Source organism: Caenorhabditis remanei, chromosome I (assembly GCF_010183535.1).
Source record: "Caenorhabditis remanei strain PX506 chromosome I, whole genome shotgun sequence".
In the NCBI taxonomy this organism is placed as follows: Eukaryota; Metazoa; Nematoda; class Chromadorea; order Rhabditida; family Rhabditidae; genus Caenorhabditis; species Caenorhabditis remanei.
The window spans coordinates 15,185,816-15,211,925 of NC_071328.1; the positions used below are offsets into that span (position 1 = coordinate 15,185,816).

The 26,110-nt window shown below is 37.9% G+C and overlaps 4 protein-coding genes across 4 annotated transcripts; 1 reads left to right on the top strand and 3 right to left on the bottom strand.

The window, feature by feature from the left end:
* Window positions 1-5,430: 5,430 nt before the first annotated feature.
* On the bottom strand, window positions 5,431-5,655 carry GCK72_003251 (uncharacterized protein; the record flags this gene model as incomplete). The annotated part of the gene is made up of 1 exon (XM_003098651.2): window positions 5,431-5,655. One exon carries the CDS (start codon window positions 5,653-5,655, stop codon window positions 5,431-5,433), a length of 225 nt encoding a protein of 74 aa, XP_003098699.2.
* A 6,652-nt stretch (window positions 5,656-12,307) lies between these two features.
* Window positions 12,308-15,242, bottom strand: GCK72_003252 (uncharacterized protein; the record flags this gene model as incomplete). Its single annotated transcript, XM_003098602.2, has 4 exons — window positions 12,308-12,574; window positions 13,746-14,141; window positions 14,826-14,967; window positions 15,124-15,242. The coding sequence occupies 4 exons, from the start codon at window positions 15,240-15,242 to the stop codon at window positions 12,308-12,310; spliced, it is 924 nt and encodes a 307-aa protein (XP_003098650.2).
* A 2,003-nt stretch (window positions 15,243-17,245) lies between these two features.
* GCK72_003253 (uncharacterized protein) lies at window positions 17,246-21,187 on the top strand (the record flags this gene model as incomplete). Its single annotated transcript, XM_053723917.1, has 5 exons — window positions 17,246-17,366; window positions 17,424-17,628; window positions 19,557-19,878; window positions 19,930-20,056; window positions 20,787-21,187. The coding sequence occupies 5 exons, from the start codon at window positions 17,246-17,248 to the stop codon at window positions 21,185-21,187; spliced, it is 1,176 nt and encodes a 391-aa protein (XP_053592562.1).
* A 3,604-nt stretch (window positions 21,188-24,791) lies between these two features.
* Window positions 24,792-25,091, bottom strand: GCK72_003254 (uncharacterized protein; the record flags this gene model as incomplete). Its single annotated transcript, XM_053723918.1, has 1 exon — window positions 24,792-25,091. The coding sequence occupies one exon, from the start codon at window positions 25,089-25,091 to the stop codon at window positions 24,792-24,794; it is 300 nt and encodes a 99-aa protein (XP_053592563.1).
* Window positions 25,092-26,110: the final 1,019 nt, after the last annotated feature.

The window sequence follows — 26,110 nt, forward strand, 5'->3', positions numbered from 1 at the left end:
TGCGGGGGTTTTCCTTGCAGGAAAGAAGAAGCAAGATCACTGTAACTCCAGTTAAACTGACCATAGGTTGGCAACCCACACGGCTTGAAAACTTTGGTGAACAGTGCAAACCTGTCAATATGGTTATTCCGAAGTGTTTATTCCAAAAGTAAATGAGGCAGGCAATGTGAGCCAACGAAAAAGAAAAGTGGTAGTTAGTACCTGGAAGTATAGAAAAACGGATAAGCACTAGGTACACATGCAGAGCTCTTATCGGTGATTATAATAAAAACTTTATTAAAATGATATCTTGCTTAATTTGATTAAGTTTAGAACATTCAACCAATAACTTTAAACTCGAATCTAAATTTTTCGCATTTCACTGTTGCCTTCTTCCCATCGCATTTTCTGGTAATTTCAACGCTATGAGAGTGTTCCGTTTGCTCGGTTGGTCTGAAAAAAAGATAATTAGACTAAACACATCAAAGTTAACCTATACTCTAGTCCAGTCAACACTTCTCTGAAATCGATTCCAACCCAATATGCACGAACTTCAAAGTACTCCAATTTACAGTCAGACTCTATCCATTTTCTGATTAGAGCTCTTGGCACTTCGGGGTTTGCATAGGTTAGTTGTTTGTGTTCACTACTATTCAGGACTGTAACCGTCCTGCAGTTCGAAAAGTCTTCCAAATGCATCCAGTGACCGTCACTGATTAGTAAATCATCCACTCTCAAGCCAGGTCCAAGACGGTACTCAAAATCCGTTGTCACTTCGCAATAAAGCCAAAGTTTGGGAACTACTTTACATTCGTCCAGGATGCGTTTTTAGTTTTCCGGTGACATGGAAACTGCTGGTAGCTTTATCGACCTTTTGACAAGATTCAACTGCTTCACATGATTCATCACACCCATCACAAATTCTTCACTGTAAACTTTCTCAAAGGAAATAGAGATTGTTGGGTTGAAGACAGTAGCAAAGTGAGTCAACGTTATATTTACTAGCTCTTGCAATTGAGGCTCCTCCCACTGATAAGAGACATCACCGGAGGGTTCAGTTACTTGTAGTTTATAAAACTTTTCAAGTTGTCGACCTTTGGTTATCACTGGATCCCAGAGCTCCTTCGTGCGAAGGACAATCTTGATAATATAATCACTATAATTACTATAGAACGAAAGTTTCAAGTCAAACCAGTTTGGTGGTAGAAGAGATCTCATGATGTACGCCGACTTTTTGGAAGACAGAGATATCAGAAGTCTGAAAATAAAGAAAAGTTATAATGTTACAGTGACAACTATGGTCAGTGTAGTCCCGTTAAAACTTACATTTCTTGTAGACCCATGTATCGATTTATCTTTGTTAGGGGGACAACTGGGAGACGGAAAAGAGGAAGAGGTTTGGAAAGTTCACTCATAGTTCTGGAATGAGGGAACTGGTCAAACCGTTTTGAAAATGAGTCGACAAGAGAAAATAACAAAAATCAATATACCGTCTTGAGGTCGGATAGGTACACCCTCCGTCTATATGTGTTTCCCACAACTACTCTTGTGAAGGGACTAATCGTCTGTGTACCTGTCATTGCACCTGTCACTATAATCTCTAAAGGTGAATAGCAAATGCGCTTGGCGATGTTAGATGTTAGATGGCGGCAAAATAAATGACATTGTGAGATCCGCACTTTTATCGATTTTTGATCTTTTTTTCTCATATTTCCTAGTCAGGTTAGTGTAACCCCTTGTTCCAGAACTATGACCGGATTCCCACTCTTCAGGCTGCCTGCTGTACCACTAAGAGTAATCACAAGAGAACTGGCTTTTCATGAGATGTAAGTGTTATCAAGGAACCTACACTGACGATAATTATTCTATTATAGTCACTGTAACTACGGTCACTGCAATTATGGTCACTATGGTCACTGTAACTATGGTCACTGTAACTGGTCACTGTAACTATGGTCATTGTACCTCATTTCAGACTTGTCCTATCCCACGCCTCCAGAAAGTCGGCGTACATCATACGATCCCTTCTCCCACGGAATGTGTTCCACTTGCGGCTATCTCTCTGGCACGAAACGAAAATAATTTTTGATTCTAAGGGTACCTGGAATACTGTAATCAATACTGTAATCAATACCATTGGTCAGAATTGTGACTTATGCGTTGCCAATTGTCGGTGGGCGGGGTCTAACCTGCAAGAGGCGCTGAAATCTTTGTTGTCCCACTTTGCGATGACCTTCAACCCAATAATCAGTTTAAACTTTGGATATGGTTGCGATGAAGAGTGTGTGATGGCTGTACTGAATCATATGGAGCACCTGAACCTCTCCAAAAAATCGATACAGATATCTACGAAACTTTTCTCACCGAAAAACTACAAATACCTTCTGGAGCAATGGAAGGAGGTCTCTGAACTTTTTGTTTTCTGTAAAATTGCACCGGATTTTAAGTATAGAGCAGTGGCTGAATTTGAAATTGATGATTTCCATGTTGATGATGCTCATTGGGTTTATTTGGAAGATTTCATCAACTGTAGAAAGTTTTCAGTCTTTAATCAAAGTAGACGCCGGGATTTCAGATGTGCTAAGCCAGAAGTGATTAGAGAGTTCATTACAAAATGGATCGAATCAAATAGCCGACTGGAACACCTTGAAATATTCTCGGATCCCGTTGAAATGAATTTTGAAGGAATACTTTCAGGATTAGAATATAGGTGAGTATTATAGATAAACGTTCAATTTTTAACAGATATTTTTCCAGACCGGTAGAATCAAAAGTGTCTCACTATCAGATTGTGGAAATTACCAGAAGATGCGACGGGAAGAAAGCGACTGTTAAACGTGGTGAATATAGTCTTGAATTGAAAGTTATTGAATAAAATTATAAAATTACTGGGGTTGCAATAAACTTTTGATTTTCAAAAAGAATTACAAATCTGTAAAGCTTACTTACTAGGGAAGGCCTCCAGGTGACCGTGGAGTAGCGCACAAAATCGGACGAGTTGGGACGTCCCGCGTCCCCGTCCCGCGCGTCCCGGATTGTCATAAAACGGTTAAAAAATAAACGTATATTTTTGAAACTTTGGGAATCGCGTCCCCAGCTGTGTCTTCAGATTCTGTGAAAGTGTCACTATTCTCCGACAAAAACTGACAGTTTCCAAAATTCCCGGAAAAAAGTGGGACGTCCCATTGCGAGCGCTACCGCGAAGTTATGGGTCGTGACCTATATCATTGGAAAGCTGATTCCAAATATACATTCACTTTTTGCCCTCGACGCCTGTAATTCGAGAAAAAGGGTAGGGTGTGAGTTCGGTTCCCGACCACGCCAAATTTTTTTGCTTTTTTTTTGTAATGAACTTTTCAGACTCTCTAACCAAATCTGTCTCACTTTTTCAAGGTTTTGATAATGTTTTATTGATTTTCATGTAAATGTAAACTATTTGAAACAAAAATAACGAGGAAATTTTCGACCATCAAATGACGGACAAATTTTTGAAATTTTTTAAAAGTAGTTATTTTTACATGAAAACCAATAAAACATTATCCAAACCTTGAAAAAGTGAGACAGATTTGGTTAGAGAGTCTGAAAAGTTCATTACAAAAAAAAGCAAAAAAATTGCCGTCGTCGGGGGACCGAACCCACTACCACCTACGTCACGCCGCCGATATTTTTAACACGTCGGTAATGACTTGTCAGGGGTCCAAACTTTGACCTCGTTTTTCTCGAATACCAGGCCTCGAGGGCAAAAAGTGAATATATATTTGGAATCAGCGTTTTCTCTTCTTTCCAATGATATAGGTCACGACCCATAACTCCGCGGTCACCTGGAGGCTTTCTCTAGTCAGAAAGAGTGCTAATTAAGAGAAAATGCAACGGGAAGAATGCGATAGTTCATTGTGAGACATTTAGGTTCATATTGAAAGTTATTGATTAAATGTTAACCAGCTACCGTCCCCCGAACCCCGCTCATTTTCATTTCAAGGACCTCTCCGCCTGCTCTGGAGAAGCTAATCCGTTCCGTTTATTTTTTGGAGGTCCCCTAATCCTTGTTGTGCCACCATCGGCTCTTCCTTTTACTTGCATTCTTTATTTGCAACCATTTTCTTTTTTGCTTCTAATTTTTTTTGGAATGTTATATATTTGTGCAGATCTAATTCAGGGCGACGTTTTTGTAGTTGACAACCCTTTGATAACTCCGCCCACTTTTGAGATATGCGCCTTTAAAGGTGAAAGCTACCTTAATTAGTCATTTTTAACGCCGAACGTCAAAATAACCGGAAAATTTCATGTCTGACGTAAAAAACTATTCAGAACTTAATTTTCTATGTCGAAATCCAGAGTTTTAGCAAATATTCGGCCAAGACGGTCTAGGTCAAGGGGGACCACTATGAGAATGGGTGCCAGGGTTCGATCCCGCTTGGGGTCGATTTTTGGAATTTTTTTTTCTCTCTTTAGTGTATGTTGTCGCGTAAACATGCGCATTTAAATAAAAGTGCAACTTACTAAAAAATTATTTGTAAATCTAATGTAAAAAGTGCAATTTCTCCTCAAGTAAAGCACAACAATTAGTAATCCTTCATAATTTTTGTCAGAATTTTTTGTTTTTGATTCGGCACATGCACTAATTATCATCATTCGAATTTTCGAGAGCCTCGTTATGAGTAATAGGCAGCAAAGAGCAGAAATGGGGGATCAGGAGATTAAGTCCTGAGGAATCGAGAGATACACTGACTAACTAGGGAATATTGTAGGTGGGATATCAAGTTATAGCATGTGACCTATATAACTGGAATGCTGAAAAAACGCTGATTCCAATTAAATATAAAGTTTCTGTTTTTGAGGCCTGGTATTCTAGAAAACACAAGGTCAAAGTTTTGACAAATGACAAATGTACACGCAATTTTCGCGTGTTCAAACTTTGACCTTGTTTTTCTTGAATACCAGACCTCGAGGGCAAAAACTGAATACATATTTGGAATCAGCGTTTTCTAAGCTTTCTAATGGTATATGTCACATGCTATAACTCCATACCCTACCTACAAATTTTCCTACATTCTGCACTATTACCGCCTAAACATCTGGACAGATCTTAAACACCACCTCCACCAGAATCCCATTGAATTCTAACCTGACATAGGTTACAATGACGAAGAATTACACTGATCAAACACACATTTTCAACAATTATTTTTTATTCACAACAGAATAAATAATAAGATAAAGAGGGGGAAAACACAAATCATGGGGCCGGTGGGTGAGTACTAGTCATTGGCGGAAAATTCAAATTTCAATATTTTCAATTCGACTTTTTACTGTGGCATTTTGATACGCAGCTTAATCAACCATCAAAAAATGATCTTTATTTGGAATTTCGCGCTAAAATGTTTACGGATCTCAATAGAGCGATTTAATTTTTTTTTCAGTACTAACCCCTAGACCCCGTGACATATAGAATTATCCCTTATATCCAATATTGCTCGGCTTTATCGGCATGTCCTTGTCAACGCGAAGGGTACAGATGATGACGAAAACAATGTAAAAGACAACAATTCCGACCATGACGATCCACAATAAGCGGTCCGGTTGTTCCTCCTCTTCTTGCTGTTGTCGGATTTCCCGCTGTTGCAGGACTTGTCGGCGGATACCCATGTTCCGGAATACCTGGGCGGGGTTGACCATCTGGAATAATATAACTTTGTAGATGACGTCTAGAGCCTCATTTTTGTAGTTTACAACTTTTCGATAGCTCCGCTCACTTTTGAGATATGCGCTTTTAAAAGTTACACTGACAAAAAGTTACACTGACAAAAAGTTACACTGACCAACAGTGGAAACATCGGTTTACGATGACTGGAACACAACGCAGGTACTAACATTATTTGCTCAAAAATCCTACTGAGCCATAGACTCACTTTTTGAAAAATTGGGAAAATTCTGTTTCAGATGGATTTAATTTCATTTTCTAACAATTTAAAGCCTAAAAACGGTTTTAGAAACCTAATATTCACTTTTGAAATAACCTAGAGAGAGTGAGAGAGCGCAGAGAAGCAAGAGTTTAAAGGCGTAACCTTAGATTTCATCTACAAACGAAGCATCCCCACTAAACATACCTTCAGGTTCCTTTGAGCTTTTGAACGGAGAGCGAAAAAAGGACGTGTGGTTTCCAAAAGGAAAATATAGACGGAATGACAATTATATCTGGAATCTATCTTTTCCAGTGGCTACGCCCACTTTCAGTCAACCATATTGTGATCACATGAACAACTAATTACTGAATTCCCCTTGAGGAATCTTATTTTCGAAAAGAATTAAATATGCTGTTTGAACTCATAATCTTTCTGAGGAGATGTGAACTTTTGTATAAATTGAAATGATTGGAGAATTTGCACTTTTAGAAAAGTTTGTCAGTGTATCATTGAGAATTGTACGGTTTACAAAAAGAAAAGGTATACATAAGATCATATCAGAATAGTTTGATTACACTGTCAAAAAGCTAAGAAGTTACAGTAACCAAATTAAATTTGTTTTATGAAAATTGAAAGCTCAGCCCAAATACTTGTTACGGAACTAACAAGATTGCCAACGCGGTTATTATTACAAACAAGAATTTTATTCATAAAGCAGATAGAGTTCAAACATTTAATTGCGCTTTCCGTTTGTTTCTAGTCTTCTAACATCGCCAACCTCATTCGCGATTTACCAACTCATTAGCACTTTAGATAAGAACAGTGACAGGTGCAGTGACAGTTAGTCCCTTTACAATACTAGTTTTGGGAAACACAAATAGAAGAGTGGGCCTGTCCGACCTCAAGACAGTATATTGATTTTTGCTCTTTTCTCTTGTCGACTCCTTTCCCAAACCGTTTGACCAGTTCTCATCATTTCAGAATAATGACTGAAGTCTCCAAACCGTTTTCTCTTTTTCGTCTTCCAGGAGTCCCGCTGACAAAGATAAGTCGATACATGAATCTACGAGAGATGTAAGTTTTAACTGTGCTACTGTAGCCGGTGAATTACACTGTCAATTTTATTTTCAGACTTCTGGTATCTTTTGTTTCCAAAAAGTCGGCATTCATCATGAAATCCATTCTTCCACCAAACTGGTTCAATTTAGAAATGAAATTTTCTGAAATCTCGGAAATTACCCTTGACTTGAAGGGAACCTGGAATCCAATGAAAGTCAAGAGTCAAAAAAATGGAGATGTTTATGAATTACAAATTGTTCAGGATAATGGAGTTATCACTTATCGGTGGACGAGTCGTGATTTCAAAGCTATTGTAAAATCACTGCTAACTCAGTTTGCAATTGTCTTCAACCCGACAATTTCTATTCACTTTGAGACAGTTTACAGCCAAGAATTCGTGATACGTGTGCTGCAACATGTGAAACAGCTGAGTTTTGTGATAACATCGCTAAAGATATTATCAGGTAATATTTCGCCAGAAGGTTATAAGTACATTTTGGAAATGCATAGAGAAGTTCCCGAACTTTCTCTGTTCTGTGAAGTCGCAGCACATTTCAAGTACCGTGTTGGATCTGAGTTCAGAGTAGACGATTTCCTTGTCAGTGACGGTCATTGGATGCATTTGGAAGACTTTTCGAACTGCAAGAAGGTTACAATCTTACACAAGAATGACCAAAAACAAAAAACCTATACAAACCCCGAAGTGTTGAGAGCTTTTATCAGAAAATGGATAGAGTCGGAGGGTCGATTGGAAAACCTTGAAGTGTATGGTTGGCTTCGAATTGATTTTAGACAGGTTTTGTCAGGACTAGAGTATAGGTGTGTTTTGATGCGCTTACTTCAATGTTTACAGTTTTTTGCAGAACAATTGAACAAAGGGAAGACTCTCACTCTGTTGAAATTACCAGAAGATGCGATGGGAGAAAGGCAACAGTTACATGTGGAACAGATAATTTTGAATTAAAAGTTATTGATTGATTGCTTGAATTTGTTTTAATGATTAATTGAATGAAATAAAGTTGAAATGTTGAACTTGTTTTGATGACTTAAAAAAACTTGAAAACACAGCCCGTTTTTTAAAAATCCTAACTAACATCGCCAACCTCATTCTCTATTTACCAACTCATGAGCACTTTGGATAAGAACCAGAGTTGCGCGGAATTCCGACTTCCGGGCTGTTTTTCACCTCCGACTTCCGGCTTCCGACTTCCGTTTTGAAAATTTCACTTCCGACTTCCGACTTCCGTTTTCGGATGTTTACTTCCGACTTCCGTCATTCCATAATTGTGGGATTTCGGAAAAGTAGATCTCGCAGAAATAGAAGGAAAAAAAGTCTAAAAAGACAGAAAATCAGCTTTTCTTCAGCCAAAAACTAATTTTTCACTGATTTTCGCGATTTTTATGAACTTTTTCTAGGAGTTTTTGAATCTTTGCGAAAAAATCTATTTCCGACTTCCAACTTCCGACTTCCGACTTCCGACTTCCGACTTCCGTTTTCGAAATTTTGCTTCCGGCTTTCGACATCCGACTTCCGGATTAGAAATTTTACTTCCGACTTCCGACTTCCGTTTCAGAAAAATCACTTCCGCGTTTTCTGATTAGAACATTACAGTGACAGGTACAGTGACGTCGTGGGAAACACACAAAGACGACAACCCTCATCTCTTGCTCTCACAAGACGCGTCACATTCATTTTCACTTCAGTTTTTCTCGTCTTTCCTTTTAAACCGTCCCCTCATGTAGTTGACAAGTTTTTGATGGTTCCTCCCACTTTTGAGATATGCGTCTTTTAATTTGGAAATTCGCTGAATTAGTAATTTTCAACGCGAAAATGTGATTTTTACATTTTCTGACGTTAGAAATGATCCAAAACCTAAATTTCCATGTCGGAAACCGCATTTTTACAAGAAAATAACCAGGAAATTCTATTTCTGACTATAAAAACTACTCAAACCCTAACTTTTCATGTCGGAAACCACATTTTTAGCAAAAATTTGGCCAAGAAGGCCTTGGTCAAGGTCAGACAAAATAAAGCCAAAATCGTATTTTTGAAAGCGACATTGTATTCCGCCTTCCGCCTATTGACATTTTTTCCATTCCGCTTTCCGCCTTCCGCCTTCCGCCAAAAAATTTTCGCTTCCGCCTTCCGCTCCCCGCTTTCCGCCGATATTTTTTCAATTCCGCCTTCCGCCTTCCGCTTTCCGCCCAAAAAATGTTCATTCCGCTTTCCGCCTTCCGCCTTCCGCCATTTCAAAAACCGCATTCCGCTCAACTCTGATCAAGGTGCACCACTAGGAGAATGGGTACCAGGGTTCGATCCCGCTTGGGGTCAATTTTTCTCATTTTTCATTTTTCCTGTTTTCAATTTATTCTATATTGTAAATATGCCCATTTAAATGAAAGTGCAACTTACGAAACAAATTAATTGTGAATCTTACGTTAAAAGTGCAATATTTCTTCAAGTAAAGTGCACAAATTAGTAATCCTTCATAATTTTTGTCAGAATTTTTTGTTTTTGATTCGGCACATGCACTAATTATCAGCTTTCGAATTTTCGAGAGCCTGGTTATGAGTAATAGGCAGCAAAAAGCAGAAATGGGGATCAGGAGATTATGTCCTGAGGAGTCTAGAGCTATTCTGAGAAACTAGAGAATATTGTAGATGGGATATAAAGTTATAGCATGTGACCTATATAACTGAAATTCTGAAAAAACGCTGATTCCAATTAAATATAGAGTTTCTGCTTTTGACGCCTGGTATTCGAGAAAAACGAGGTCAAAGTTCGGAAAAATGAAAAATGACGTTTTTGACCCGTTTTTCTCGAATACCAGACATTAAGGGCAAAAACTAAATATATATTTGGAATCAGCGTTTTTTCATCTTTCCAATGATATAGGTCACATGCTATAACTCCATATCCCACCTATGAATTTTCCTACATTCTGCACTATTACCTCCTAAACATCTGGACAGATCTTAAACACCACCTCCACCAGAATCCTAACCTGACATAGGTTACAATGACGAAGAATTACACTGACAAAACACACATTTTTAACAATTATTTTTTATTCACAACGATGAATAAATAAAAAGAAAAAGAGGAGGAAAACACAAATCACGGGTTCTGGGGGTGAGTATTGAGATCGAACGCAAAATTTCAAAATTCAATTTTTTAAATTCGAGCTATTACTGTGGGGTTTTGATAAGCAGCTTAATCGACCGCTTTTTGAGCCAATTTATGTCAGTTTTTCAACGCATATTTTCGAAGATCAATTCTATTCAAAAATAATCAAAATGTTCACATTTATTTTGAATTTTGCGATAAATTTTCGCTAATCTCCGCAGAGCGCGTTTACTTTCAGTACTCCCCCCGAGACCCCGTGACAGTTATAGTTATAGATTTATCCCCCGAATCCAATGTTGGCACTGGTCACTGGTTGACTTGGCATAGTCGATGGCCAGAAGACGGTGACAAGTCCCATGACGACAAGGGTGATGAGGAAAATGACAACAATTGCGACGATGAGGCAGCAAACGAAGCGGGTCAGTAGGCTTCCCTCCTCTTCCAATTCTTCTTCGACCAGGTTGTTTGGTCGGGGGTTTCCCATGCTGGGGGAAACCTGGACGGGGTTGGCCATCTGGAACAATATAACTTTGTAGAGGAAGAATAGATCTTCATTTTTGTAGTTGACAACTTTTTGATAGCTCCGCTCACTTTTGAGATATCTGTTTTTGAAAAGTAAAAAAGATTTGCTACCGATTGGAACCGAACCCAGGTACTCTTGGTCGAAAATCTAATATCGTGTCACTTTTTTTTTTGAAAAATTGGGGAAAATTGGGTGATTTTCTAATAATTTAAAGTGTAAAAACGGTTTCTAAACGCCTAATACTCAGTTGAGAACTTACCTTGAAGGGCGAGAGGGTAAGAGAGCGCATAGAAGCAAGACTTTAAAGGCGCAACCTCAGATTTCATCTACTAACAAAGCATCCCCACTAAGCATACCTTCAGGATCCTTTGAGCCTTTGAACGGAGAGCGAAAAGAGGACGTGTGGTTTCCAAAAGGAAAATATAGACGGAATGACAATTATATCTGGAATCTATCTGGAAAATATCTCGAACCGCCCACTTTTAGTCAACCATATTGTGATCACATGAACAACTAATTACTAAACTTCCCCGGAGGAATCTTATTTTTCAAAAGAATTAAATATTTGGCATTTGAACATATAATCTTTCCGAGGAGATGTGATCTTTTGGATAAATTGAGATGATTAGAATATCAAAGGGAGGGAATTTGTACTTTTAAAAAGTTGGTCCGTATATTATTGAAAATTGTACGGTTACATGCAACCATATTGTATTAATTGTATTTAGTTTGGTTACAGTGGCCAAAACTTACATAGAGTAATAAGTTACAGTGACAAAATTGGGTCAATTGAGATAAAAATCAAAATTTTCAGAATTATCGACACTGGAATGTATCACAAATAAGGTTTCGGGACAATTATTCTAGCTGGAAACGGATTTTTCTGAATTTCGACGCTCCACGACTCAAACTTCAATTGAAAACCCTGATTTCTGACACCAAAACCACTCGAAAATTGAGATTTTGGTCTAAATATATATTTTCCAGACATAAAAATAGCGATTTTCAGCAATTTCTTCTTCAAAAACACCGAAAAATGCTACTTTAGACTTTCTAGCTCAAAATTGAGGTTTTGGTCTGAAATTATGAAAAGAAGTGTTATTTTCAGCATTTTTATCATTGGACTGTCTAGAATCCAGTTCTTCATTTTTGTAGTTTACACATTTTTGGTAGGTCCGCACACAAAAAATGGAAAGTCTCAAGAATTGAAGAAAAGCAGCCGGAATTAGTCATTTTTATCGCGAAAATTTGATTTCTCCATCAAAATAACCGTGAAAATCCATTTCTGACGTTAAAAACTATTCAAAACCTAAATTTCCATGCCGGAAACCACATTTTTAGCAAAAATTTGGCCAAGATAGTCTTTGTCAAGATGCACCACTATGAGAATGGGTTCCAGCGTTCCCGCTTTTGATATCAGTAGTTTTTTGGTTTTGGTCACTGTAATTTTATAAATCTTACTGTAGCTACAGTATACAACAATCTCTATTCCATGCTGCTCTGTAGATCAAACTCCTTCTTCCCGGATATCATGACATCATTTCGAGTAACGTGCAAATTCTGAATTCAAATTAATTTCACAATAACAAAACCCCCTTTGGGAATTCTCCGGTTTTGCGTCAAACACGGAAAATAAAATGTGATGTGTCGAAAAAGACACGGATGTAGTTACAGTGGCCAAGTTGTTAATAGAGCGCGTTTACAAAGACAAAATATTCATTCGTTACAATATCCCATTCTCTGATGATTTAAAAAGTTCATATCAAACATGAAAATATGGGAGAAAAACGTTTTCCACCACGACCCCTTCAGACATGTCTCCGATTCTGCCTGATTACATATTTTATAGTTATCCGTGGTCATATGTGTCGGGTAGAACACTTCAAACGTGTTATGATGTGGTGTGGGTACTGTCTGGGATACTCTCAATGGGAAGTCTGGAGTGGGGTCACCGTCTCGGACCACACGGTATTGTTCGGTGAGCTGGAATAGGTATAGGTGCTTACTAAGAAAGAAGTCATGGCCGAGGATCCGAAAACTCGGCCATCACACTGAGTTTACAGTGACAAATTATACTGACCAAATCTTACACTGACCTAATTTTTAAAGATTTTCAGGTTTTTTTTGGTTTTTAAAGGGTTTCAAGGGCTCTAAGGTGTTTTTGGGACTTTTAGGGTATTTTTAGGGTTTTTTAAGTTTTAATGGTTTTTTAGGGGTTTTTAGGGTTTTAAAGGTTTTTTTGGGTCTTCAAGGGCTTTAAGGGATTTTTGGGCTTTTAGGGTATTTTTGGGGTTTTTAAGGTTTTTTTAGGGTTTTCAAGGACTTTAAGGTTTTTTTGGGTCTTCAAGGGCTTTAAGGGATTTTTGGGCTTTTAGGGTATTTTTGGGGTTTTTAAGGTTTTTTTAGGGTTTTCAAGGACTTTAAGGGTTTTTTGGGTTTTTAGGGTATTTGTAGAGTTTTTAGAGTTTTAAAGGTTTTTTGAGGTTTTCAAGGGTTTTCAAGGGGTTTTAGTGTATTTGTAGGGTTTTTAAGGTTTTTTTTGGGTTTTAAAAGTTTTTTTTTGGGTTTTAACATATTTAGGGTTTTTAGGTTTTTTAAGCATATTTAGGGTTTTTAGGGTATTTAGGGTCATAGTACCCCTTATGGCTACAGTATCCCTCATGACCAACATTCCTACATTGTAGAAATCCGTATAAGAAGAAGTCCTGGCCTAGGATCTGTCATCGTGGTATCACAATTAAAGAAAAAATTAAAATAAAAATTGAAAATTGTTGAAAATCTATAAAACTGACCCAACAGTGATGGCTGAATTGACGAATCCTATGCCACGACTTCTTTTTACAGCGATTTAAAAAATAAGACCCCAGTAGGAATTTTGTAAAACCACAGTAACGCCTTAGTAGGATCTTAGTAGGAATTCACTAGAATCTTAGTAAGACTACAGTAAGACCTTAGTAAGGCTACAGTAATAAAACGCATTTAAAAGATTGACGGTTCCTAGACCAGGGGAGTACTTTTCTACATTTTTCGAAAATATAAAAAAATTTGTCACAGTAGTAATTTGGTCAGTGTAAAAAGTTGGTCAGTGCGATGACCGAACTGGCGGATCTTAGGCCAGGACTCTACACCTATTTCAATATTATCAGTCACTTACATGCTCCCTAAGCATCCTCACAAATGTCTCATCCCCACTTCGCGGTCCCGACCAAGCATACAAGCTAACTGGCTTCAGAGGGTACCTCAGAGCAACATGGAGACTGAATACTGTAGCCATGGCTCCACCCAGCGAGTGTCCGGTAACCAGTAATGAATAAGTTGGGAACAGAGAAACCGCTTGTTCCAAAGAGGCGTCAAATCCGAAATTGAGAATATCTTTGTAGATTTGAACGTAGATCGCGACCATCTTCCCGCCTAACGGAAAGTCTTCCATCCAACCCATTGTGAAGACGACGTATTGAGCAATTAATTGAAATAAGTCGTTGGTGGAGCGAAAACCGATGAAGATGTGACGGTAGTTGTGGTTTACACCGATCACAACTCCGATCGATTTCTGGAATTTTGGACTTTGAAATGTCAGGGATGGGTGGTTGGTCAGTGTAAGTCTTGGCTTGGAAATTGTGGGTCAGAATTCTCTGGCAAAATTGAAAACCTGACGTTATGAGGATTCTGGATCCGCTTTCAATTTTTCCATCAGACAAAACAATATTCGTTTTTTTCACGGATTTTTACCAATTTTTCGGTTTTTGACAAGATTTTTTTCCAGTTTTTCATGGTTTCAGCGTTTTCAGTTTTTGCTGATAATCAACTAACAAAATCACTGTTTTTGACTAATTTTTCAAATTTCATATAAATTTTCTAACATCTGAGCCACCATTAAAGTTTTTGGTAACAATATTTTTTTCAGATTCACATTTTTTCATTTCAGATTCCGATATTTTAGAAATTTACTAAAAATCTCTCAAAACGCCACAATTCCGTTCTCCAGACTCCGTGTGACCTCCGTGTAGTCCTCTCGGACAACATTTTGGCTCAATTCATTGTTTCCACCATTTATAACGGGAACAGAACTACAATTAAATGCAAAAAGTGTGGAACGGTCATTGGAATTTTTCAAAAATATTGTCCGAGAAGACTACACGGAGAAACTCATCCGCCAAAGCTTATTTTGAGTCAGAAGAACGATTTTTAGCATAGCAACGTCAATGATATCAGAATCTGCAATTAAAAAACCAACCCGCTCCAACGTAGTCGGCACATTGAGCTCGAAAAGCAGCTGAATGTTCTGTGGTATTTTCATCAGACACGACATTGGACCTCCAACCGGAACAGTCTCAGCAACTCGATTTGCAGCATGGATGTAGTGGGCTATTTCGAATCTAAAAGCATGAAAAATTGGAAACCATGAAAATATACAGATGCGCTCTACCGCTCTGGTCAGTGTAACTACAATGACAATTTTGTCATTGTAACTTTGCCAGTGTAACTTTTCTTCCGTTTTTCACTGTTTCGGAAAAGCTTATATGAATACGTACCTGTTAAAACTATCATTAAACGTTGTAGGCAGCACTCTCACCGGACAATTCACCTCATGAGTCACAGTTCTCCATGGATGACACATGTATTTGGAAGATACACATTGCAAAGACTCCATGCACCATCTGGAATTGGTCAGTGTAATTTTGTCAGTGTATCTGTGTCAGTGTAACTTTTCTTCCTTGTTCACAGTCTCCCAAAGTCCGAGAAAGAACTGCAAGGAAATTTTTGATCTCCCCTCGTGAAACGAAAAATTTGAGAAGTTTGCAGGTCTATAAGTGAATTTTTTAATTTTTAGCGTAAAGCTAAAGATGAAAAAGTCACTTCAATAATGGTTAATGTGATGAATACATCAAAGAAAAACAATTATTTTTCTAAAAACCATGATATCATGTCTTTTGAGTGTTGAATTTGATAATTTTTCTAAGAAAACAGCATTTTCCACTGAAAATTTATTGGCGAATTCTCGACTTCAAACTGTATCCAGCTCTCTATTTCTTGACGTTTCCACTTCTATTATAGCTCAAAAAATCCGCAATAAATAGATGTTCATTTCTGATGGATGGGTCACTTTTTTGCCGAATAAGTTTCGAGAAATATTGAAAAAACTGATTTCTAAGGCCAAAACTTCGATATGTATCAGCGCCTTTATTTTTGCTCCAAAAATAGTTTTCTTTTTTCCGAAATGTTGCTTTTGGTTTTCTCGTTTTTTGTTATGGACAATTCTCACTATTTACTTCCTTTATTGTTCGTAATTTAAATAAAATCAAAATTTTCAGTTGAAAAATAAATAAAAAAATATTTCTGACTACTGTAGCGCGCGGCCTTTGCGCTCCACTGAGAATTTTCCCTTGCAGTTGTTTTTCGGGGTTTGGGAGACTGTGTTGTTATCAAAATTTTTAACTTTAAAAATACAATAAGCCTACCGACAACTAACACCAAGGTCCTCGGCACCTGCGCAGTACTCGCACGTCAGAAATTTCTCGCATCGTTGGAGTTCTTGCGTCAAAATTAGATGGATAAGAGGGAAAATGAAAAAATTGAAATTCATCTAGAAATGGAGAATGGGAATGGTGGCATGTTAGGGTTGGGCAGGTGGAAAGGAAACGTCAATTTTAAATTGGAAAATTGGATTAACTTATGCTGCTGGCGTCGTATAACTCAATGGAAAATATTAAATTAAATAATATCTCGGAAATTTTTAAGGATTGAGGCTAAAAGTGGAGTTGGACTACAATTATGAAGTGAAAAAAACCAAAGTCGGGGAATATAATCGGAAATTTAATTTTGAAAATGACAAATTTGAGAAAGAATTTATATAAAACAAATTTCCAAAACTTATCGAATTATGCCGGAGTTTCCGAATTTATGCTGAAATTTTAAAATTTATGCTGAAATTTTAAAATTTTCGAAATGCGGAAAAAATGGCAAAAAAACGAATTTTACACCATTATTTTATGTATCTGAATTTCAGCAGAAAACGACAGTATTTTGCTTAGAAATTGGTTGACACCGGTTAAAATTGGCTGAAAGCGGCGTAAAATGCTGAAATCAGCTAAAAGTCACAAAAAAAGTGCTCAGAAATCGGTTGCAATTGGCTCAAACTCATTTTTCTACAATAAAAACGCGTCAACGTCACCCCAGTCGCTCAAATATGGGTTAAATACAAATTTTGTTTTGTTTGATAAAAACGCGCCCAAGACACCCGTTTTCGATTATAAAAACGGTCAAAGACATGCCAGATGTCCGAATTTCGCATGAAAACCTCATTTTCGACTATAAAAACGCGTCAAAGGCACGCCAGACATCGACATTTCTCTCGAAAACCGCAAAGTCCCACTAAAAACGCGTTAAAGACACGCCAGACGCTCGAGTTTCGCATGAAAACCTAATTTACGCCAGAAATTGAAATTGCCCTCTAAAAACGCAATCTTCCACTAAAAATGCGCCAAAGACACACCAGATATAGAAGTTTCACACAGAAACTCTGAAAGGGATCTTTGAAAAAACAAACGTGAACAAAAATTTGAAAAACCTTTGAAAACTCCATTTTTCATCACTTAGCCTCATTTCTCGAGCAATTTTCATTTTTAAGTATCACTGCAATTCAAAAATTCAAAAATGAAATTCCTATCGACTGCCTTAATCTATCTCCTTATCACCTACACAATTTTGAAAACCGAAAAATTATCGAAAGAAGAAAATGAGGAACGACTAAACACTTGCGGGCAACACGATTCAAGTAAGGTCTTTTTTGTGATTTTTTAAAAATTCGTTTGACGGAATTTTGTCATTTTAGACAACACCTCCCAACCATCGTTATCCAGAAATTGGTACTGGCTGTCCTATTTTTTAATAGGCCCGAATGATGGAAATCATGAATCGGCTGCTATTGTGATATCAAAAAGACATATTCTCACACTGTCTTTGCCTGTTTTGGGAAACGGAATGAAATGGAATATTGATGGATCGGAATTTAATGGAAAGTGTATGGAGGGGACAAAGTGAGTTTATTTCATACTTGCAAACCGGGCCAAGACGGGCCGACACGGGCCGGTGCGTAACTCGCTGAGTTTTATGAGCTGAAAAATATACGAAAATGTAGATCTCGACGAGTTCTATCTCCGTGACCCACTACGGGCCGGATGGCTATTTGGTATTGTGCCGCGGGCCGGGCTAGAATGGCTTTTTTGGCCGTTTTCGCGTTTTTTGGCACTTTTTCCCGGCCCGCGGCACAATAACAGATAGCCATCCGGCCCGTAGTGAGTCACGGAGATAGAACTCGTCGAGATCTAAATTTTGGTATATTTTTCAGCTCATAAAACTCAGTTTGAAGCGAGTTAAGCGCCGGCCCGTGCCGGCCCGTTTCGGCCCGGTTTGCAATGAAAATTTAAGTTTTGAAATAGTTTTTAACGTCAGACGTGGAATTTTCCGGTTATTTTGATGTAAAAATCACATTTTGGCGTTAAAAATGACTGCTTTATGCAGTTTACTTCAATGTTTGCAAACTTCCATCTTTAAAGTCACATATCTCAAAAGTGGGCGGAGCTACGAAAAAATAATTAACAATTAAAATGTTGCGAATAAAATTCCACACATTTTTCTAGTTTACAATTTTGTTCCAGCTCCGCCCACTTTTGAGATATGGGTTTTTAAAGATTACTTGTGTATATTTATGGCGGTGTAGATTTGTTGCTGAATTTTTGAAATTAACGGTTTAAAAAACTATTTTTGCATTATCTTGGTTCTAATTAGCAATTTTGAATAAAAAATCAATAAAAACCATTGAAAACACACTAAAAACGGCTTTACAACACATCTGGCGTGCCTTTGACGCGTATTTGGAATCTGCCATTAGTTTAAATTTACGGCGTAGAATTTTTGACTTTCTGCAATGTTTTTGACTCCCAGGTACCAAGAAACTAAATTTTCAAAAAATAAAAATAAAATTGCCACCGAGTGGAACCGAACCCAGGTGCTCCGCTGAGGCACCGGTTCATTTTTTCAAACAATTGAGGAAAAATGATGTATTTGGGGTTTTGACGTCTTTACGTTGTTTAAAATGTACAAATCTCGCAATTTTGATATGAAAATCCATAAAAACCGCCGCTAAACTCCTTTTCAACAAATCTGGACGCGTAATCTGTTGTTTTCCTTCTGAGACCTATATCTTGAAAGTGGGCGGAGCGAGAACAAAATTTTTAATTAAAAAAATATATAAAACAACATTTTGCAAGTTTTATCAGTTGACACTTTTTTGTGAGCTCCGCCCACTTTTGAGATTTGGACCTTTAAAGATTCTCACTCGGGCTCCAATGCTGCTTTCTCTAAAGACGCATATCTCAAAAATGGGAGGAGCTAACAGAAAGTTGTCAACTGGAAAAATGGAGGTCTATATTTGATTTACACGATAAAATAACTTAACAACAGAAAAAATCAAAAATTTACGAAAATTGACCCCAAGCGGAATCGAACCCTGGTACCCATTTTCATAGTGGTCCACCTTGACCAACCCCTTCTCGGCCGAACTTAATTTTTGCTAAAAATGTGGTTTCCGACATGGAAAATTAGGTTTTGAGTAGGTTTAAACGTCAGACAGTGAATTTTCGGGTTATTTTAATGTAAAAATCACATTTTGGCGTTAAAAATGGCAATTTCCAACTCCAAAGGCGTATATCTCAAAAGTGGGCGGAGCTAACAGAACGTTGTCAACTGCAAAAATATAGCCCTAAGTTTTATCTACACAACTGGTATAAATTCAAATAAAGTATCAACATCTCAATAAATTCGGACAAGGATTTTTGATTTCTAAAACAAAAATTTTTGTCAGTGTAACTTTTTGTCACTGTAAAACTTGAAAAATATTTCATTATTTCTGGTCAATTCTGGTCAGTGTACGTAACTTTCAGACCTTTTTTTAAACGATTTTCAGCCATACCGAAGTCCCCCAGCACTTCCTCAAAAAATTCTCCGTCCAACCTCTCCGTTGCTATCGTTTTCCCCAGAATCCAGGGTGTCCCCAGACACCGATTCAACCTGTCCATGCATACATTCTGCATATCTGTGATAAACTCGTCTTCGATCGATACAGTTTTGCTTATACACCAATGATTTTGGATCTTGGAGAGGGTTATGATCTGAAAATCCATCCGCCATGTCTAGGTGATACTGATATCCGGGATCAAGGAGACTCTGCGCAGTTGTATCGATTCAATTTGCAAAGAGGGCGTGACATTTATACTTCTATGTTGAACGTGAGTAATTAAATTAAATTTTGGAACAAAAAAAAATTAATTGAATTCCAGATCACCTACTCCGACGACTATAAAATGCGATGCAGCATGTACGCGCCAAATAACCCAAAGTCATACGGTAGTCCGTTGGTGAAAATAGTGAATGGAAGGGAGACAATTGTTGGGTTGAGTACACCAAGTGGGTTTCATTTTCATAAAGACCAATACAGTTACAGTGACCAAAACATGCAAAATTTTATGGAAATGTTATGAAAGTTTTATATCCCTATAAATATCAAATCCAGACCTCTATTTTTGTAGTTCAAAATGTTTTGATAGCTCCGCCCACTTTTGAGATATGCGGTTTTAAAAATGAAAGGGTAATAATGCGCAGAGAAGCAGGACTTTAACATCGCGTATCTCAAAAGTGGGCGGAGCTATCAAAAAGTTGTCAACTACAAAAATATAGCCCTAGATTTTATCTAGAAGATAAAATAAATTAAAATTAGAAAAAACTGAAGTTTACAAAAATTGACCCCAAGTGGGATCGAACCCTGGTACCCGTTGGTGCACCTTGACCAACAACTACTCGGCCAAACTCGATTTTTTCCAAAAAAATGGTTTCCAACATGGAAAATAAGGTTTTGAATAGTTTTTGACGCCAGAAATGGAATTTCCCGGTTATTTTGATGTAAAAATCACATTTTCGCGTTGAAAATTAGTAATTTAGGCTGTTTTCGCAAATTTCCAACTTTAAAGGAGCCGTATCTCAAAAGTGGGCGGAGCTATCAACTACAAAAATGCAGATTTAAATTTGTTCTATCAAAATATTAAAATTGAATAAATTCAGACAAGGACTTTTGACTTTTGAAGAAAAGAAAAGTTTTTGTCAGTGTAACTTTTTTATGTCATTGTAAAAATCTTTCCAGACGACCCCGCCTTTATACGCGGACACCAAGAAACCACATTCTTCAATGTCTCATTTTACCAAAACGAGTTTTGCGTCTTAATCGGTGTCTGTTCGCAACGCCTCGTGTCAGAATTCAAAACTACCGCCGGACCAAAGACGACGACGACGCTTCCAGCAATCACAACTACACCGCCAGAATTTCAGATGACCAAGGCACCCACGGGTCCGTCAGAAAAGTCCCCCAGAAAACCAGATCCACCGCCAAAATCGAGATGGGATACTATGAGTGATGAAGACATTTGGCTCTATTATGTTTACAGGAATGTCGAGAAGAGAGAACCGGAAAAGAATGTGGGCGGAGTCAACGTGAAACCACTTTTTGTTGTATTAGTGGTTTATTGTCTTGTTTTCTTCAAATAAATATCAAGAATATGTACAATAATACTCTCGCTCTCTCACTCTCTCTAGGTAACTTCTAAACTGAATATCAGGTGTCCAAAAACCGTTTTTAGGCTTTAATTGTTAGAAAATGATATTAAAGCCATAATTTTCCCCAATTTTTTCCAAAAAAGTGGCCAGATGGCTCAGTGCGATTTTTGAGCAAATCATGTTGGTCAGTGTAACTTTTTGTCAGTGTAACTTTAAAGACGCATAACTCAAAATTGGGCGGAGCTATCAAAACGTTGTCAACTACAAAAATAGAGCTCTAGACGCCATTATGTTGTTCCAGATGTCGAACCCAGTCCAGGTATTCCCTAATATAGGAACCCTCGACCAATTAATTTGGGTCTACAACAATGGCAAATTTCCTCCCTTCGATATTCTAATCATTTCATCTTATCCAAAAGTTCACATCTCCTCGGAAAGATTATAAGTTCAAACAGCAGTTTTAATTCTTCTCAAAAATAAGATTCCTCAACGGGGAATTCAGAAATTAGTTACTCATTTAACTGGAATGGTGTAAATTCAGGATTTGCACGTTACCCGGATTGGACTCATTGATATCCGAAAAGAAGCTACAGAACAGATTAGAATGCATACTGTAGCTATGTATTGTAAAATTGGAGGATACTGTAGCTACAGTAAGATGTGATCATTCGTTGTATATGAATCCAGGTAGCTGGTCTGCGTAACTTTGAAAGTTACACTGACAAACAAATATTGATCTTAAAGTGGGCGGAGCTACCAGAAATATGTCAACTGCAAAAAATGGGCATTTTTCGGTGCTTTTGATAGAGAAATTGCTGCAAAAACTGGTTTGGACCAAAATCTAATTATTTGAGTGGTTTTGGTGTCAGAAATCAGGTTTCCAATTTAAATTTGAGTCGTGGAGCGTCGAAATCCTGAGAAATCAATTTCCAGCTAGAATAATCGTCCTGAAAACTTATTTTTGATACATTTCAGTGTTGAAAATGCTGAAATCGCTTTTTGATCACTGTATTCTTTAATGTATGAATGCCCCAATAGTAGGCTGAGCTATTAAAGTTGTTAACTACAAAAATTATGGTTTTGATTTATGGAATTTGGCCATTGTAATTTTTTGTCAGTGTAACTATTGTGATATGATTTCATGTAAACCGTACTTGCAAACCGGACCGACCCGCCGGCTCGTATCTCGCTTCAAACGCGATATTATGAGCTGAAAAATATACCAAAATGTAGATCTCAACGAGTTCTATGTCCGTGACCCACTACGGGCCGGATGGCAATTTGTTAATGTGCCGCGGGCCGGGCTAGAATGGCGTTTTTGGCCATTTTCGCGTTTTTTGGCACTTTTTCCCTGCCCGCGGCACATTAACAAATAGCCATCTGGCCCGTAGTGGGTCACGGACATAGAACTCGCTGAGATCTACATTTTGGTATATTTTTGAGCTCATAATATCGCGTTTGAAGCGAGATACGAGCCGGCCCGGGTCGGTCCGGTTTGCAAGTACGGTTTACATGAAATCATATCACAATATCGCGTTTAAAGCGAGTTCCGAGCCGGCCGGGGTCAGCCCGGTTTGAAAGTATGATGTAAACCGTACAATTCCAAATAATACACTGACAAACGTTTTCAAAGTACAAATTCCCTCCCTTTGATATTCTAATCATCTCAATTTATCCAAAAGTTCACATCTCCTCAGAAAGATTATGAGTTCAAACAGCATATTTAATTCTTTTGAAAAATAAAAACCACTAGGGGGAATTCAGTAATTAGTTATTCTTTTGATCACAACATGGTTGACTGAAGTGGGCGGTTCGAGATATTTTCCAGATAGATTCAGGATATAATTGTCATTCCGTCTTGATTTGCCTTTTGGAAGCTACACATAGGCTCTTCGCTCTCCGTTCAAAGGCTCAAAGGAACCTTGAGGTATGTTCAGTGAGGATGTTTAGTTTGTAGATGAAATCTAAGGTTGCGCCTTTAATGTCTCGCTTCTCTGCGCTCTCTCACTCTCTCTAGGTTAGTTCAAAAGTGAATATTAGGTGTCCAAAAACCGTTTTTAGGCTTTAATTGTTAGAAAATAAAATTAAATCCATCTGAAACAGAATTTTCCCCAATTTTTCAAAAAGTGACACGATGGCTAGTGAAATTTTCGACAAAATCATGTTCTTTGGCAAATCTTTTTTATTCTTTGAAAACATTGCAGAAGGTAAAAATTTCGAGTCTAGTTTCTCAGTTTCTTTAAAGGGGAAAGTGGGCGGAGTCATCGAAATTTGGTCAGTGTAACTATTTGTCAGTGTAACTATTTGTCAGTGTAACTATTTGTCAGTGTAACTTTTTGTCAGTGTAACTTTAAAGGCGCATAACTCAAAAGTGGGCGGTGCTATCAAAAAGTTGCCAACTACAAAAATAGAGCTATAGACGTCATTATGATGTTCCAGATGTCGAACCCAGTCCAGGTATTCCCTAATTTGGGAATCCCTCGACCAAACACTATGGAAGTACGACAATGGCAAGCGGAGTATGACCAACAGACTCGCATCATGTGGATCATGATCGCCATAATTTTCGCCATCTTTCTCTTCATCCTTGGCTATGGCGGCTTTGTCGCCATTTTCGGACCAGAAGATTGGAAGAACCAACCAGTAAAACAAAACATTGCTGGGTATTGGGGATAAATCTATAACTATGTGTCACGGGGTCTGGGGATGAGTATTGAAAATTAACGTGCTCTGCGAGATCAGCAAAAATTTTTAGAGCGAAATTCAAAATACTGACCAAAAATGCGGGAAAACTGACATAAATCGGCTCAAAAAGTGGTCGATTAAGCTGCGTAACAAAATCCTACAGTAAAATTTGAATTTGCCGCCAATGTCTATTCGATCTCAGTACTCACCCCCAGACCACGTGATATGTGTTTTCCCCATCTTTTTCTTATTATTTATTCATCGTTGTGAATAAAAAATAATTGTTGAAAATTTGTGTTTGGTCAGTGTAACTCAATTTTGTGAATCTGAAAATGCTCATTTTCGCACTGAAAAGCCACAAAAACAAAAACAGAATGCAGATTTGAAATCAGCGCAAAATTTCAGTTCCAGTCATATATATCTCGAGCTATTACTCCATCTCGGCTCGGGATCCTTCTCTAATTGGTCAGTGTAACTTTTTGTCAGTGTAACTATAGGCTCTCCTCAAAACTTGATCTCCCGATCCCCCATTTCTGTTCTTTGCTGCCTATTAGTCATTAGCAAGCTCTCGAAAATTTGAAAGATGATAATTAGTACAAATTATCACGCACCTGACAAAAATTACGACGGATTACTGAGTAGTTGTACTTTACTTGAAGGAAAAATGCACTTTTTATGTGTGAGCTCGAGATTTTCAAATAGTTTCTTTAGTATACTGTTTAAAGGCGCATATCTCAAACGTGAGCGGAGCTATCAAAAAGGTGCATTGACAAGTATGCACGCGACGCGACCGCGCCGCGCCGCACCGTACCCTACGCGGAACACTGAACGCCTTCAAAAAGACTTCGCACCCCATGCATCTGTTAAAACAAGAAAACAGTACATATATATTCAAATACTCATCGGAATATCAATGATTAACAACACGAGCGACTTCTCGTGGAAGCCAATGTGGTGCAAACTTGCACATCAACACAAGAGCCAATAACGCGAGGAAAAACACAAAAATGACGAATCCCATCCAGAAGTTGACGCATTTTGTGCCAAAGTTTGATGCTCCTGAAGGCAGTGGAGCTTGAAGACGTCCTTGAGCTGCTTCTTGGACGTGTACAGACTCCAGTGATTTGATACTTATCGATGGCGACTCCACAGGCGTTGGTGTCTCGCCAGGTGGCCGATTGTAGACTCGCATCTCATAGAGGTATGCCATCCGGAAATATTTTAAGTTTTAAGAGGATAGAAGGATCAATAAACCATACCTATAGCAGTCCAAAAATTCGGAGAGACACGCCCGCGAGTCGATGTACCTCAGGTATTATCAGAGAGAGTGAAACAGGTTTTGCATAAATGAGAAAAGCCCCCTCTCTCATGGGCTCTTGTGAGCGCTAATCAGCGAAAATTATTTTGTTTTTCGGAAAAGAAAAATGAGTAATGAGACGTGGATTATCAAAAATTTTGAAAATTTTCTGTTTCAGCCATTTTTTGACCGATTTTTGTGATTTTCAGTTTTATTAGGTTGATTCATAATTTTCTGCAATTTTCGAGCTTGCCGGTTGTCGTTTTGATTTCTCGGCGCAGGAGTCGTTTTTCGATATGATTTTTTTTGTGTTTGGTAGACCAACTCAAGCACTTGTTACAGTTTCAAAGTTTTACTTATGGATCTTTTTTCCGCCGAGAGCGGAGCTTTGATTTACAAGCAACTTTTTGCGTTTTTGAAACGCTATTTTGTTTTCATTCGTTTCTGGTCTGAAAACTAGGTCATTCAAAAGAAAGTTGTTGATGTATGTTAACAAAAGTCTCCTTGTTTTAACGCAAATACATTTTGATTCAAAAGATTCGAAACAAGAAACTTGGATTTGACTTAAGAAGTTCTTCTCTTTCAGCAGTCAGATCTAGATTTGGAGTTATAGCAGGGAATCGTATAAGCGAATCTGTGTCAAACCACCTGTAGGTTGTCAACTTTATTAAGGGTGACTTATGTAATTGTAGTTCATGGAAACTTATGTAATTCTAGTTTCATGGAAACCATATATCGGAATGAGAAAATTCGTCGTTACATACCACACGTTTTGAATCAATATGAGATGGCACATCACATGGACCTAAGTTGGTTCTTAGTACTTTTCCACCCAACACGCGTATGGTCGGGCGATTTATTTATTAACAATAAATAGTGGAGTTCTTACTCTGACGAAGTGAGGAAAGTGCAATGTGTGGACAGAGATTTGC